Source organism: Pseudophryne corroboree, chromosome 2 (assembly GCF_028390025.1).
Source record: "Pseudophryne corroboree isolate aPseCor3 chromosome 2, aPseCor3.hap2, whole genome shotgun sequence".
NCBI classification, from domain to species: Eukaryota; Metazoa; Chordata; class Amphibia; order Anura; family Myobatrachidae; genus Pseudophryne; species Pseudophryne corroboree.
The window spans coordinates 472,305,015-472,322,304 of NC_086445.1; the positions used below are offsets into that span (position 1 = coordinate 472,305,015).

Here is a 17,290-nt window from a genome sequence, read left to right on the forward strand (position 1 = left end):
AGGTACTCCTGGTGAAGTGGGTAAATGGGGAAATGCAAGTAAGCATCCTTGATGTCCAGCGACACCATAAAAAACCCCTCTTCCAGGCTTGCAATAACCGCTCTGAGCGATTCCATTTTGAAATTGAATTTCTTTATATAAGTGTTCAAGGATTTTAAATTCAGAATGGGTCTCACCGAACCGTCCGGTTTCGGTACCACAAACATTGTGGAATAGTAACCCCTTCCCTGTTGAAGGAGGGGGACCCAGATAATCACTTGCTGGAGGTACAGCTTGTGAATTGCCGCCAGCACTACCTCCCTTTCCCTGGGAGCAGCTGGCAAGGCTGATTTGAGGTAACGGCAGGGGGGGGGGGGGTGGGGGGGGAGAGTCGCTTCGAATTCCAGCTTGTATCCCTGAGATACAATTTGTACAGCTCAGAGATCCACCTGTGAGCGAACCCACTGGTTGCTGAAGTCCATAAGACCCTCCTGGCAGAAATGGACATAGCATTAATTCTGGAGCCCAGCAGGCAAATGTCCCTCTGAGCATCCCGCATATATAAGACGACGTCTTTTATATGGCCCAGGGTTAGCAAAACAGTATCCCTGTCGAGGGAATCTATGTCGTCTGACAGAGTATCTGTCCATGCTGCTACAGCACTACACATCCAGGCTGAAGCAATAGCAGGTCTCAGTAGAGTACCAGAGTGTGTATACACTGACTTCAGGATAGCTTCCTGCTTTCTATCCGCAGGCTCCCTTAGGGCGGCCGTATCCTGAGACGGCAGGGCCACCTTTTTAGATAAGCGTGTCAGCGCCTTGTCCACCCTAGGGGATGTTTCCCAACGCAACCTGTCAGTTGACGGGAAAGGGTACGCCATCAGTAACCTCTTAGAAATCACTAGTTTCTTATCAGGGGAACTCCACGCTTCTTCACATAATTCATTTAATTCATCAGATGGGGGAAAAGTCACTGGCTGCTTTTTCTCCCCAAACATATAAACCAGGCTTGTCCAACCCGCGGGGAGAATCGGGATCTGAAGTCCGTGGCCGCGGCCCGCGCCGCTGTACAGTGTCCCGGGGGGGGGGGGGGGGGGGGGGGGGGGGAGAGGAGGTCTGAACCACTGTACAGTGTCGGGGGAAGGGAGGTTCTGGTCTGAAGTCCAGCGCCACGCCGCAATACAGTGACCGGGGGGTTTCTTGGGAGCTGGGATGGACTTGATGTCCAGCGCTGCAGCAGTAAACTGAGGCCGGCGGTGTCTAAACTCCACAGTACAGATTGGTTCGGGGGGAGGGGGGTAACGAGGATGAAGTCAGGTGCCACTGCAGTACAATGTGTCCGGGAGGGGGGGGGGGGGGGGGGGTTTGGGGTCCGCTGTCAGTCACATTGTAGCCCTCCTCTACTGCATAGTGGCGCACGTGACAGCAGCACGGAGCTCAGCCCAGCGGGAGAAATTTGTGGGCCCTTGAAGAAGCACAGTGTGGAGGGGGAGGGGGGGGGAAGAGGAGGAGAGGAAGAGGACTACAGTGTGCGTGTGGGGGGGGGGGGGGGGATGCATTGGTGGCTGAGAAACAATGCCAAACATCTCACTAACTTCGTTTCCAAGTAAGTTTAATATGTTAACTATGTTTTCTATGGTTTTTTTGGATGATCAGGTATCGTTACTGTTATTTTATTTTATGTGCGGCCCAAACCAAAATTTAATCTTCTAATGTGGCCCAGGGAAGGTGAAAGGTTGGACACCCCTGATATAAACCCTCTTGGTATTAACTGGGTTAATCTCAGAAATGTGTAATACATCTTTCATTGCAATAATCATGTATCAGATGGCCTTGGTCATTTTAGACTGTAAATGTGCCTCATCATCGTCGACACTTGAGTCGGACTCCGTGTCGACATCTGTGTCATCCATCTGAGATAGAGGGCGTTTATGAGCCCCTGACGGTTTCTGAGTCGCCTGGGCAGGCGCGGGCTGAGACCCCGACTGTCCCAAGGCTGCAGCGTCATCAAACCTTTTATGCAAGGAGCTTACATTGTCGTTTAAGACCTTCCACATATCCATCCAATCAGGTGTCGGCCCCGACGGGGGCGACACCACACTTATCTGCCCTTGCTCCGCCTCCACGTAACCCTCCTCATCAAACATGTCGACACAGCCGTACCGACACACCGCACACACACAGGGAATGCTCAGACTGAGGACAGGACCCCACAAAGTCCTTTGGGGAGACAGAGAGAGAGTATGCCAGCACACACCACAGCGCTATATAACACAGGGATTTTCACTTATAATAAGTGATTACCCAATAGCTGCCTTATATGTTTTATTTGCGCCTAAATTTATGTGCCCCCCCTCTCTTTTTTACCCTTCTTGTACCTGGATACTGCAGGGGAGAGCCTGGGGAGCTGCTTCGAGCGGAGCTGTGAAGAGAAAATGGCGCTGGTGTGCGGAGGAAGAAGGCTCCGCCCCCTCAGTGGCGGGCTTCTGTCCCGCTTTCTGTGTAAAAAAATGGCGGGGGTTTTTACATATATACAGTGCCAGACTGTATATATGTATTTTTATTGCAAAAAGGTACTTCAATTGCTGCCCAGGGCGCGCGCCCCCCCCCCCCAGCGCCCTGCACCCTACAGTGACCGGAGTGTGTAAGTGTGCTAGGAGCAATGGCGCACAGCTGCGGTGCTGTGCGCTACCTTACATGAAGACCGGAGTCTTCTGCCGCCGATTTAATCGTCTTCAAGCTTCTGTTCTTCTGACTCTGCGAGGGGGACGGCGGCGCGGCTCCGGGAACGGCCGATCGAGGACAGGTGCCTGTGTTCGAACCCTCTGGAGCTAATGGTGTCCAGTAGCCTAAGAAGCACAAGCTAGCTGCAAGCAGGTAGGTTCGCTTCTCTCCCCTTAGTCCCACGTAGCAGTGAGTCTGTTGCCAGCAGAAGCTCACTGAAAATAAAAAACCTAATAATAAGAATTTACTTACCGATAATTCTATTTCTCGTAGTCCGTAGTGGATGCTGGGGACTCCGTCAGGACCATGGGGAATAGCGGCTCCGCAGGAGACAGGGCACAAAAGTAAAAGCTTTAGGATCAGGTGGTGTGCACTGGCTCCTCCCCCTATGACCCTCCTCCAAGCCTCAGTTAGGATACTGTGCCCGGACGAGCGTACACAATAAGGAAGGATTTTGAATCCCGGGTAAGACTCATACCAGCCACACCAATCACACTGTACAACCTGTGATCTGAACCCAGTTAACAGCATGATAACAGCGGAGCCTCTGAAAAGATGGCTCACAACAATAATAACCCGATTTTTGTAACAATAACTATGTACAAGTATTGCAGACAATCCGCACTTGGGATGGGCGCCCAGCATCCACTACGGACTACGAGAAATAGAATTATCGGTAAGTAAATTCTTATTTTCTCTGACGTCCTAAGTGGATGCTGGGGACTCCGTCAGGACCATGGGGATTATACCAAAGCTCCCAAACGGGCGGGAGAGTGCGGATGACTCTGCAGCACCGAGTGAGAGAACTCCAGGTCCTCCTCAGCCAGGGTGTGCCCCTGACCAAGTAGCAGCTCGGCAAAGTTGTAAAGCCGAGACCCCTCGGGCAGCCGCCCAAGATGAGCCCACCTTCCTTGTGGAATGGGCATTTACATATTTTGGCTGTGGTATGCCTGCCACAGAATGTGCAAGCTGAATTGTACTACACATTCAACTAGCAATCGTCTGCTTAGAAGCAAGAGCACCCAGTTTGTTGGGTGCATACAGGATTACAGCAAGTCAGTTTTCCTGACTCCAGCCGTCCTGGAAACCTATATTTTCAGGGCCCTGACAACATCTAGCAACTTGGAGTCCTCCAAGTCCCTAGTAGCCGCAGGTACCACAATAAGCTGGTTCAGGTGAAACGCTGACACCACCTTAGGGAGAAACTGGGGACGAGTCCGCAGCTCTGCCCTGTCCGAATGGACAATCAGATATGGGCTTTTGTGAGACAAAGCCGCCAATTCTGACACTCGCCTGGCCGAGGCCAGGGCCAACATCATGGTCACTTTCCATGTGAGATATTTCAAATCCACAGATTTGAGCGGTTTAAACCAATGTGATTTGAGGAATCCCAGAACTACGTTGAGATCCCACAGTGCCACTGGAGGCACAAAAGGGGGTTGTATATGCAGTACTCCCTTGACAAACTTCTGGACTTCAGGAACTGAAGCCAATTCTTTCTGGAAGAAAATCGACAGGGCCGAAATTTGAACCTTAATGGACCCCAATTTGAGGCCCATAGACACTCCTGTTTGCAGGAAATGCAGGAATCGACCGAGTTGAAATTTCTTCGTGGGGCCTTCCTGGCCTCACACCACGCAACATATTTTCGCCACATGTGGTGATAATGTTGTGCGGTCACCTCCTTCCTGGCTTTGACCAGGGTAGGAATGACCTCTTCCGGAATGCCTTTTTCCCTTAGGATCCGGCGTTCAACCGCCATGCTGTCAAACGCAGCCGCGGTAAGTCTTGGAACAGACATGGTACTTGCTGAAGCAAGTCCCTTCTTAGCGGCAGAGGCCATGAGTCCTCTGTGAGCATCACTTGAAGTTCCGGGTACCAAGTCCTTCTTGGCCAATCCGGAGCCACGAGTATAGTTCTTACTCCTCTACGTCTTATAATTCTCAGTACCTTAGGTATGAGAAGCAGAGGAGGGAACACATACACCGACTGGTACACCCACGGTGTTACCAGAACGTCCACAGCTATTGCCTGAGGGTCTCTTGACCTGGCGCAATACCTGTCCAGTTTTTTGTTCAGGCGGGACGCCATCATGTCCACCTTTGGTCTTTCCCAACGGTTCACAATCATGTGGAAGACTTCCCGATGAAGTCCCCACTCTCCCGGGTGGAGGTCGTGCTGAGGAAGTCTGCTTCCCAGTTGTCCACTCCCGGAATGAACACTGCTGACAGTGCTATCACATGATTTTCCGCCCAGCGAAGAATCCTTGCAGTTTCTGCCATTGCCCTCCTGCTTCTTGTGCCGCCCTGTCTGTTTACGTGGGCGACTTCCGTGATGTTGTCCCACTGGATCAATACCGGCTGACCTTGAAGCAGAGGTCTTGCTAAGCTTAGAGCATTGTAAATTGCTCTTAGCTCCAGTATATTTATGTGGAGAGAAGTCTCCAGACTTGATCACACTCCCTGGAAATTTTTTCCTTGTGTGACTGCTCCCCAGCCTTTCAGGCTGGCATCCGTGGTCACCAGGACCCAGTCCTGAATGCCGAATCTGTGGCCCTTTAGTAGATGAGCACTCTGCAGCCACCACAGAAGAGACACCCTTGTCCTTGGAGACAGGGTTATCCGCTGATGCATCTGAAGATGCGATCCGGACCATTTTTCCAGCAGATCCCACTGAAAAGTTCTTGCGTGAAATCTGCCGAATGGAATCGCTTCGTAAGAAGCCACCATTTTCCCCAGGACCCTTGTGCAATGATGCACTGACACTTTTCCTGGTTTTAGGAGGTTCCTGACTAGCTCGGATAACTCCCTGGCTTTCTCCTCCGGGAGAAACACCTTTTTCTGGACTGTGTCCAGAATCATCCCTAGGAACAGCAGACGTGTCGTCGGAGACAGCTGCGATTTTGGAATATTTAGAATCCACCCGTGCTGTCGTAGAACTACTTGAAATAGTGCTACTCCGACCTCCAACTGTTCTCTGGACCTTGCCCTTATCAGGAGATCGTCCAAGTAAGGGATAATTAAGACGCCTTTTCTTTGAAGAAGAATCATCATTTCGGCCATTACCTTGGTAAAGACCCGGGGTGCCGTGGACAATCCAAACGGCAGCGTCTGAAACTGATAGTGACAGTTTTGTACCACGAACCTGAGGTACCCTTGGTGAGAAGGGCAAATTGGGACATGGAGGTAAGCATCCTTGATGTCCAGGGACACCATATAGTCCCCTTCTTCCTGGTTCGCTATCACTGCTCCGAGTGACTCCATCTTGATTTGAACCTTTGTATGTAAATGTTCAAATATTTCAGATTTAGAATAGGTCTCACCGAGCCGTCTGGCTTCAGTACCACAATATAGTGTGGAATAATACCCCTTTCCTTGTTGTAGGAGGGGTACTTTGATTATCACCTGCTGGGAATACAGCTTGTGAATTGTTTCCAATACTGCCTCCCTGTCGGAGGGAGACGTTGGTAAAGCAGACTTCAGGAACCTGCGAGGGGGAGACGTCTCGAATTTCCAATCTGTACCCCTGGGATACTACTTGTAGGATCCAGGAGTCCACTTGCGAGTGAGCCCACTGCGCGCTGAAACTCTTGAGACGACCCCCCACCGCACCTGAGTCCGCTTGTACGGCCCCAGCGTCATGCTGAGGACTTGGCAAAAGCGGTGGAGGGCTTCTGTTCCTGGGAATGGGCTGCCTGCTGCAGTCTTCTTCCCTTTCCTCTATCCCTGGGCAGATATGACTGGCCTTTTGCCTGCTTGCCCTTATGGGGACGAAAGGACTGAGGCTGAAAAGACGGTGTCTTTTTCTGCTGAGATGTGACTTGGGGTAAAAAAGGTGGATTTTCCAGCTGTTGCCGTGGCCACCAGGTCCTATGGACCGACCCCAAATAACTCCTCCCCTTTATACGGCAATACTTCCATGTGCCGTTTGGAATCTGCATTACCTGACCACTGTCGTGTCCATAAACATCTTCTGGCAGATATGGACATCGCACTTACTCTTGATGCCAGAGTGCAAATATCCCTCTGTGCATCTCGCATATATAGAAATGCATCCTTTAAATGCTCTATAGTCAATAAAATACTGTCCCTGTCAAGGGTATCAATATTTTCAGTCAGGGAATCCGACCAAGCCACCCCAGCGCTGCACATCCAGGCTGAGGCGATCGCTGGTCGCAGTATAACACCAGTATGTGTGTATATACTTTTTAGGATATTTTCCAGCCTCCTATCAGCTGGCTCCTTGAGGGCGGCCGTATCTGGAGACGGTAACGCCACTTGTTTTGATAAGCGTGTGAGCGCCTTATCCACCCTAAGGGGTGTTTCCCAACGCGCCCTAACTTCTGGCGGGAAAGGGTATAACGCCAATAATTTTCTATCGGGGGAAACCCACGCATCATCACACACTTCATTTAATTTATCTGATTCAGGAAAAACTACAGGTAGTTTTTTCACACCCCACATAATACCCTCTTTTGTGGTACTTGTAGTATCAGAAATATGTAACACCTCCTTCATTGCCCTTAACATGTAACGTGTGGCCCAAATGGAAAATACGTTTGTTTCTTCACCGTCGACACTGGAGTCAGTGTCTGTGTCGACCGACTGAGGTAAATGGGCGTTTTAAAGCCCCTGACGGTGTTTGAGACGCCTGGACAGGTACTAATTGGTTTGCCGGCCGTCTCATGTCGTCAACCGACCTTGCAGCGTGTTGACATTATCACGTAATTCCCTAAATAAGCCATCCATTCCGGTGTCGACTCCCTAGAGAGTGACATCACCATTACAGGCAATTGCTCCGCCTCCTCACCAACATCGTCCTCATACATGTCGACACACACGTACCGACACACAGCACACACACAGGGAATGCTCTGGTAGAGGACAGGACCCCACTAGCCCTTTGGGGAGACAGAGGGAGAGTTTGCCAGCACACACCAAAACGCTATATTATACAGGGACAACCTTATATAAGTGTTTTCCCTTATAGCATCTTAATATATAATAATATCGCCAAATAAGTGCCCCCCCTCTCTGTTTTAACCCTGTTTCTGTAGTGCAGTGCAGGGGAGAGCCTGGGAGCCTTCCTAGCAGCGGAGCTGTGTAGGAAAATGGCGCTGTGTGCTGAGGAGAATAGGCCCCGCCCCCTTTTCGGCGGGCTTCTTCTCCCGTTTCTCTGACAACCTGGCAGGGGTTAAATACATCCATATAGCCCCAGGGGCTATATGTGATGTATTTTTAGCCAGCATAGGTACTTTCATTGCTGCCCAGGGCGCCCCCCCAAGCGCCCTGCACCCTCAGTGACCGTTGGTGTGAAGTGTGCTGAGAGCAATGGCGCACAGCTGCAGTGCTGTGCGCTACCTCATGAAGACTGAGAAGTCTTCAGCCGCCGATTTCTGGACCTCTTCTCTCTTCAGCATCTGCAAGGGGGTCGGCGGCGCGGCTCCGGTGACCCATCCAGGCTGTACCTGTGATCGTCCCTCTGGAGCTAGTGTCCAGTAGCCTAAAAAGCCAATCCATCCTGCACGCAGGTGAGTTCACTTCTTCTCCCCTAAGTCCCTCGTTGCAGTGAGCCTGTTGCCAGCAGGACTCACTGAAAATAAAAAACCTAACAAAACTTTTACTCTAAGCAGCTCTTTAGGAGAGCCACCTAGATTGCACCCTTCTCGGCCGGGCACAAAAACCTAACTGAGGCTTGGAGGAGGGTCATAGGGGGAGGAGCCAGTGCACACCACCTGATCCTAAAGCTTTTACTTTTGTGCCCTGTCTCCTGCGGAGCCGCTATTCCCCATGGTCCTGACGGAGTCCCCAGCATCCACTTAGGAAGTCAGAGAAAAATACTTTCTTTACTAGTAAGCTCAGGAGAGCCCACTAGGAGCACCCAGCTCTGGCCGGGCACAGATTCTAACTGAGGTCTGGAGGAAGGGCATAGAGGGAGGAGCCAGTGCACACCAGATAGTACCTAATCTTTTCTTTAGAGTGCCCAGTCTCCTGCGGAGCCCGTCTATTCCCCATGGTCCTTACGGAGTTCCCAGCATCCACTAGGATGTCAGAGAAATATATATATATATATATATATATGTGCTCCAACACACCGTCTCACTAGTAATGTCACCACTATGATAATAAAGCATATAGGTAGGACAAACGCAATTTCTCTGACTTTCTGCTGGTGTGCCGTGCAACAGTGTTTCCGTGTCTAAATCCAATGGGTATAAAAGGTGGCGACTGGAGACGGTGGTAGTGAAAGCTTTCTTGATAAAGGCCTATGTCAGGCCGAAACATTTTGACCAGCTGAGAGTGTGGACCTTTCGTTTTACCATTTAGGTATGAACTGGAACTGTATTTAGAAAAAAAGTTTTTACTTCATGTATAGGATTTTGTGGTTTTTTTCTAGTTTGTTTGTGGATGCAAGCTGCTTTAACATCTGATGAACTTTTGCACACTTTTTTATTGATTGTGCCGTGTTACACCCTGAATGTTTGGGGCGTTTTTTTAATAAATAACTTTTTATGGATTGATCGTGATCTATATATTTTTTTGTTTGATGCCCATTTGGAACATTCATATATGAAATCGATGTAAATGATCAACACTGTTACCCATTGAAAGAAACCCAGCTGTGTTTGAACACAATCTTTATTGCCGTGAGTAGGGTACGCCTTACATTCATCTTACATAGTGGAAAAGATACCTCTATATGCTTCGAATACACCTCTCTTGTGTGAGTGAGGTACACCTATTTCCTTGGTAAAGGGGGTTTTCTTTCAAACCAATGATTTTCTGACACAGAGGTGGATAAAAAAAAAAAAAGATACCTTTATAGGCTTGTTCCTTTCATTTGGGAAGTGAGTTTGGGTACGCCTCTCTAGTGGATGTGCATTGTCCTTGCTGTGTGAACATCTTCTACATTGAAAGAGACTTGTGTATTATTTGAAACATTACCACACATATATATACCATTTCTCTTTTCATGCTAAACCTGAGGGGCCGAAAAATTCTTTAGAAAAAAGGAAGAAGGCCATCCATGTTGCGGTTTGCAAATTCCACCACCTCCGTATACTCCAGGGATGTTCTTTTGCGGAGTATTTTTATATACATATTACACTAAGATATTTTAAGCGCCTGTTATTTTGGGTCCCACAAATGTGTTTCTAATTGTGTTACGATTTGAACGTTTGGTGAGGTTCTTCTGTGGTGAACCAGTTTACGGGCTGCTCTTGTGTTTGCGCCAGTTACCAGGGATTCACAAAACTTTATTCTTTCACTACCACAGTCTCCAGTCGCCACCTTTTGGATTTAAGGACATATCGCTTCATTTGGATCGATCTTACTACACTCTCTTCAGTTTATGGATACCCATTGTATTTAGAAGCGGAAACCCTGTTGCACGGCCCACCAGCACATCTGCCAAGGGACTGCTAAGAATTTATCCTCTTTGGGTAATATCCTGCACAAACTAACTGATTGAGAAAGTCTAAGAAATTGCGGTTGTCCTACCTATATGCTGTATTATCATAGTGGTGACATTACTAGTGAGACGGCGTGTTGGAGCACACACACACACATACATATACATATATATATATATATATATATATATATATATATATATATATATATATATATATATATATATATATATATATATACATACATACACACACACATTATATATATATATATATATATATATATATATATATATATATATATACACACACACTATATATATATATATATATATATATAAAATTTTTATAAAATCTGTGAATTTTTTAACCTATTTATACACTTTTGACTTTTAGTATTGTCAAAATATTTTTTATTTAAAGTAAGGATATAAGAGACAACAGCGCTGTTTTTTTCCCTTTTCAGATATTGGAACTAACCTGTAGCCCTGGGATGTCATCTTTGACCCAAGAGTCCTGGTAGGAACCTGCCCAGATGTGTCCAAAACATTTTTGGTGGGCTCCTACCAGCAGGTCCCCCAGCCATTTCGGCTAGCAGTCATGCGGAACGCTTTTGCAAATAGGCCTTGGTTTGCAAGGTTTTCTCTTTTCCTCCAGCGGTAACGGAGGAACCCCTTGTCTAGCCCTTAAATCTGGCACCCCAAAGTGACTAGAGAGAGAATCCATCTAGTCGGTGGAGCTGTGGATGGTAAATAAGGGGACTTAACAGCCGTAGCTTGGAAGATCCTTTTGTTTAGAGAGGCCATGTTGGAGCTCAGCTCCTGTGTCCACTTGTAAAGGGTAGGATCCCTACTCCTTTTTCGGAACAGCGACTGCTATCCACTGATGCAGCCGTAAACCACTGCGTGCTGACCCTGCCATAGCTGTAGAGCGTGCATAAAATTATAGGTGTCTCTTAGGAATAGAACCTGTGCCCCAGTGTGTGTTGCACTGGTACTTTAACCCACTAGGCTAACTAGCCCATTTTGTTAATTCACTTGTAAATCAACAGAGTCCTGTATACGCTGCAGGAGGGTGACTATTTTGTCCTGAGACATAGTGACAAAACTTGTAGAGCACCGGACCATGTAGTGATGGCTCCTGTAACCCAAACACATGCTAATGTGGGTCCCTGAGCAACTCCCACTGCTGTGTAAGCGATTTGAGAGTACACTCAATTTTACGGTCAGCAGTCTTTTAGGGAGATAGCACCAGGTACAGATAGTACAATCTTCGTGACAACCTGGACACAGATGTACTCTCCGCAGGCGGATATTCCCACATCTTCCATCTGTCAGTCACCTGTTTGGAATGTGGAATTTTGTGTCAGGATTAACCCACGGATGGTTAAAAAAACGTGTGTAATTCAGTAGACAGCCAGAATGTAGCAGTAGATTTTGGCTTTATTGCAAAAGACATTTCTTCTATCGTATTTGTCTCTGTATCAGGGGTATTGAAAACCTCTTTAATAGAGAATAAGAGATCTTCCACACTCTGAGACCGTCTGAGTACCATCCCCATATCTACATTCACCTCTCCTTCTTCCAGATCTGGCCTCTCCCCATCAGAGTCAGACTGGAGGACCTGGGACAAAGTACATTTTTGTGGAATAAGAAGGGGGGCTGAGACGATGGACTGTGGTCTGATTATCATAAAATCAGCCATAGACTTCTTTAAGTATTGTGTCACTTGCTTGGGCATAGCCAGCTCGGGTTGGAAACATTAATGGAGTCCAGCCAAGCTGGCTCCTTCCTGTAGACCGGATTATGTGCAAAGATCATGGTGTGAATGACTGGTTTTGGCAGCTCTTTAGCTTGCAGGATCATGCCACAGACTCTCAGGGGTATTTAAGTCAAGATGCTAGCTATTATCTTCTAGACGGTCCTAGATAAATAAGTAGAATCTGATTGGTTGCTATGGGCAACATCTCCACTTCTAAACACCTGCATTTCAGTAAATATACCCCTCAGGCTCCATCCTCTGCAGACCCAAATTGGGAGCAAAGAAAAATAGGAGAGCCGGAACGGGAAGAACAAAGCTGAGCAACAGTCTCGGGGCTGGTGTCCACTAGAACACAGTTGCACAAATACTTCCATATAACAAAAATACTAAATTTTGAGAAAAGAAAATGTAAAAGCACACAATTTAAAGTACTGAAGAGCATCCAAAGGAGGGTACAGAGGGTGTAGAGGGCTTAGAGTTCAGCAAGTTAGATGCCATTTGTGCCTTAATCCAGCACCCACACCCTTTACACCACAAGGTATTGCAGTGGATGAAAGAAATTATACATATTGGGAACTATTTCTATTTATTTTGGCAACAAAGAATCATGTTAATTTTACATTTATAAAGTTATATATGCAAAGAGACTCATTTTCTTCAGTTTTACTGAAAGGGATCAATATAGGGATATATAAATCGTGTGATCATTAATATTAATAAAGTTTAATTGGCACAACATTATTAAAGGTGATAAGAACTGAATTCTGTTAATTATGTCCCCACTGTGTGGAGTTTGTTAGAAACATCTAAACACACAATGCATACCTTTAAATCTTTTAGTACCAGGCCTTCTAAACCCTCTCGGATAACTCGAGTGATCATGTCCGCAAGATCTGATGCTTTCTAGGACAGAGAAAGGTGAATATTTTTCAGTTCTAACTACAACAGTAGGTACATCTCGTGTAAGCGACATAAGCAACACTGAGAAGATGTTCATACAATCTAGCTTTTCGCTGAATGGTTTCCCCAAACAGAAAAGAAAATATGTGCAACACAACATCCAGACACTCACTGTGACATGCTTCATCTCAGAGAACATTATATGATTAGGGATTTCCACCATGTTGTCACGTATAAACTTTCGTCTCTCACTCAATGGTCTGTGATGGGAGAGAGTACTGGTGAGTGTGATATATACAAATAAAAGCTATCACAAGATAAAGTTCCTGTCACACTCACCTGTCCATTAAGCTAACGCCGTTAAAATATATGCAATCAAAGACAAAGAGGCAGACATTGGCATCCTTGAAAGCAGCTTTCTGTAAAAAAAATAGAAAACAAAATGTACAAACACACACACGTTAAAAGCCAGTCAAAATGACAGACACCAGGGCCGGATTATATTGAGAGGGCGGAACAGGAGCTGCTGGGTTCAAGGAGTGTGCGTAACGTTAACCTTTTATATAGATGCTGTATATCGGTAATGGGCAGACTATAATGATGCTGCACTACATACACCAACATTGGCATGTGGGTAGAGGACACCAGTAGTCACCAGCAGCTGGCCGGAGGGGTCTGGGCATGGCCTGTCCAGGGTTTGGGAGGGGTGAGCACAGGACCCTTCCCCTCCGTTGCCGCGCAGTATACAGTATATGAAGCAGCTGAGCCAGTTATCTGTCTCCCACTCACCATCTGCAGCCCCTGCACCGACCCCTTCTCCTCCCGGTCACCACTCTGCTCACCTGACACAGGGTCTCACCTCTTCCTACCAAACCGATTCACCTTCTCCCTCCCCAGTAAGTGGCAACTCGCGCCCAATGCCTCTGCTCTGAGCCACGCGGGGCTGTCTGGTGGTTCCTGAATCCGTTTCATGGTTACTGCTGCTACTTGTTGTTAAGTCCTGGGATGGCATGTAACCTGGGGTTGCAGCATAGTATATGGAGAAGGGGGTGCAGAGTATGCAGTATATGGATGAGAGGGTGCCATGTATATAGGGGGCACTATATGGAGGGGTATGGGGGTGCAGTGTGAATTCTAGAGGCAGAATATTGTGGTGGGTGCAGTGTAAATAGAGAGTGTGTGTCACACAAAGGTGGCTATATTTAAAAAATCTGCATCTCTCTCCACTGTCCCCATCTACCCCTACCACTCCACTCTCTCCTCAGGCCCTATCTAACCCAACCTCTTCCCCCATGTCCCATCTACTCCTACCCCCTCTCTCCCCAGTTCCTATCTGCCCCAACCCCATTCTCCACCCCTCCAGTCCCTACCCCTCTGTCTCCTCAGCCCCCTCTCTCTGTATGCAGCAAGCGTGAAACAGTCAGATCAGTATTATTACCAGCAGCAGGTTAGGAGGCTGTAACATCTCCCTGCAGTTCTACTTTCAGTTTGAGCTGTGTCAGGTAACAGAGGTGAGTAGCAGACTTGGGCTTTTATTACATCCGATATATACTCACACACAAATCTATCTCAAACACATGTTTGATGTATACTGAATGGATAACTTAAGACACTCCTAAGCAAAGTACCTTGTGAACTCCTAATGTTCCAAATGGCAGTGGTTTTCCAGTATTTGTGTCAATAAGCAGTACTTCAGAGTCCAAAATAACACTGTCACCACTTGGGAATGCTTTAGGAATATAATCCTTGAAATGAGCAACCTATGAACAAAGCCAAAAGTCAAAGTCAGTCCCAACATAAACCGCAACAGAATAATGGAGACTTTTTTTAAGCCAAAATAGAATGCAATTTACACAAGGCGGATTATGATAGAAAATGCACGCACGAGATAGTGCTAAAATTATATTATATATATTGCTATATAGAAAAACGCAACTCTACACATGAGCCAACCAGCACAGGAGACAAGAAGGTTGACCTGCCTTGTGGGGAAGAACTGGCTTGAGACTCCGGCTGAAGTAGCTGAAGTGATCACCATTTTTATGGACTTGGACTCGTTCCCCGTCATACTTTATCTCAGCATACATGCCGTTGGGACACTTCTTCATGGCATACTCTATAGATTTGCAAGCTTCAGCCTAAGGGGGAGAAACATATAAATAGAAGCATAAACAAGCTGTATGGTGTCCATGTATGATTCTCTTTAAAGGGATGCAAGTCTCCTATAGAAAATACTGCTATTTCCGTGAGCATACATCCATAGTCATTGACTTACTTGTTAAGTTGTTTTAGAATCCAGTCCAGGAAAACAATTCAAAACACAAGGTCATTAACATCTATATTACACAGCTTGTGAACAAAATGTACTGACTAGCTTTCCTCAATGATTACATTGACGGAATTCATTTTTATCCATATTAAGAAAAAAATAAATAAATCCAACACCACTACTTGATTATATTACGAAAATGAAAGAAGATGAAGTGTACATTTTACATCTACACTACTTATGCCAACGGTTTCTCTGACAAATTGTACAAAACGCTCATAACCCTTTGGCCTCGTGTTTAGATACAGAGTATAGAAAATAAAATACATCACGCAAAAAACCCACAATTTGCTGAAGTACTTGAGCTTGCATGTAATTATAAAAAATAAATGAAAAAAACACAGGTAACTTACCACCATATAAAATAACAAAAAGAGAGCGCTATTATTTGATTAGAATCTATAATTAGTATCTATAATAATAATAATAATAATAATAATAATAAATAAGATTTTACTCACCGGTAAATCTATTTCTCGTAGTCTGTAGTGGATGCTGGGAACTCCGAAAGGACCATGGGGAATAGCGGCTCCGCAGGAGACTGGGCACAACTAAAGAAAGCTTTTAGGTCACCTGGTGAGCACTGGCTCCTCCCACTATGACCCTCCTCCAAGCCTCAGTTAGGACACTGTGCCCGGACGAGCTGACATAATAAGGAAGGATTTTGAATCCCGGGTAAGACTTTTACCAGCCACACCAATCACACCGTATAACTCGTGATACCATACCCAGTTTTACAGTATGAAAACAACTGAGCCTCTCAACAGATGGCTCAACAATAACCCTTTAGTTAACAATAACTATGTACAAGTATTGCAGACAATCCGCACTTGGGACGGGCGCCCAGCATCCACTACGGACTACGAGAAATAGATTTACCGGTGAGTAAAATCTTATTTTCTCTGACGTCCTAGTGGATGCTGGGAACTCCGAAAGGACCATGGGGATTATACCAAAGCTCCCAAACGGGCGGGAGAGTGCGGATGACTCTGTAGCACCGAATGAGAGAACTCAAGGTCCTCCTCAGCCAGGGTATCAAATTTGTAGAATTTTGCAAACGTGTTTGCCCCTGACCAAGTAGCAGCTCGGCAAAGTTGTAAAGCCGAGACCCCTCGGGCAGCCGCCCAAGATGAGCCCACCTTCCTTATGGAATGGGCTTTTACTGATTTAGGATGCGGCAGTCCAGCCGCAGAATGCGCCAGCTGAATTGTGCTACAAATCCAGCGAGCAATAGTCTGCTTAGAAGCAGGAGCACCCAGCTTGTTGGGTGCATACAGGATAAATAGCGAGTCAGTTTTCCTGACTCTAGCCGTCCTGGAAACATACATTTTCAAGGCCCTGACTACGTCCAGCAACTTGGAATCCTCCAAGTCCCTAGTAGCCGCAGGCACCACAATAGGTTGGTTCAAGTGAAAAGCTGATACCACCCTAGGTAGAAACTGGGGACGAGTCCTCAATTCTGCCCTATCCATATGGAAAATCAGATAAGGGCTTTTACATGACAAAGCCGCCAATTCGGACACACGCCTGGCTGAAGCCAAGGCCAATAACATGACCACTTTCCACGTGAGATATTTTAGATCCACGGTTTTAAGTGGCTCAAACCAATGTGATTTTAAGAAACTCAACACCACGTTGAGATCCCAAGGTGCCACTGGAGGCACAAAAGGGGCCTGAATATGCAGCACTCCCTTAACAAACGTCTGAACTTCAGGTAGTGAAGCTAGTTCTTTCTGGAAGAAAATCGACAGAGCCAAGATCTGTACCTTAATGGAGCCTAATTTCAGGCCCATAGTCACTCCTGCTTGTAGGAAATGCAGAAATCGACCCAGTTGAAATTCCTCTGTTGGGGCCTTTTTGGCCTCACACCAAGCAACATACATCCGCCATATGCGGTGATAATGCTTTGCAGTTACATCTTTCCTGGCTTTAATCATCGTAGGAATGACTTCCTCCGGAATGCCCTTTTCCTTCAGGATCCGGCGTTCAACCGCCCTGCCGTCAAACGCAGCCACGGTAAGTCTTGGAACAGACAGGGCCCCTGCTGTAGCAGATCCTGTCTGAGCGGCAGAGGCCATAGGTCCTCTGAGATCATCTCTTGAAGTTCCGGGTACCACGCTCGTCTTGGCCAATCCGGAACCACGAGTATTGTTCTTACTCCTCGTTTTCTTATTATTCTCAGTA

The 17,290-nt window shown here is 46.7% G+C and overlaps 1 protein-coding gene across 1 annotated transcript in view; it reads right to left on the reverse strand.

The window, feature by feature from the left end:
• LIG3 (DNA ligase 3) overlaps window positions 1-17,290 on the reverse strand; it is a 69,281-nt gene that overhangs the window by 30,681 nt on the left and 21,310 nt on the right. The window contains exons 9-13 of the mRNA XM_063953834.1: window positions 14,760-14,915; window positions 14,406-14,537; window positions 13,117-13,196; window positions 12,950-13,037; window positions 12,703-12,780 (exon numbers count right to left, since the gene is read on the reverse strand). Coding sequence (XP_063809904.1) covers window positions 12,703-12,780; window positions 12,950-13,037; window positions 13,117-13,196; window positions 14,406-14,537; window positions 14,760-14,915 — 534 coding nt within the window. The remainder of the gene's footprint in view (window positions 1-12,702; window positions 12,781-12,949; window positions 13,038-13,116; window positions 13,197-14,405; window positions 14,538-14,759; window positions 14,916-17,290) is intronic.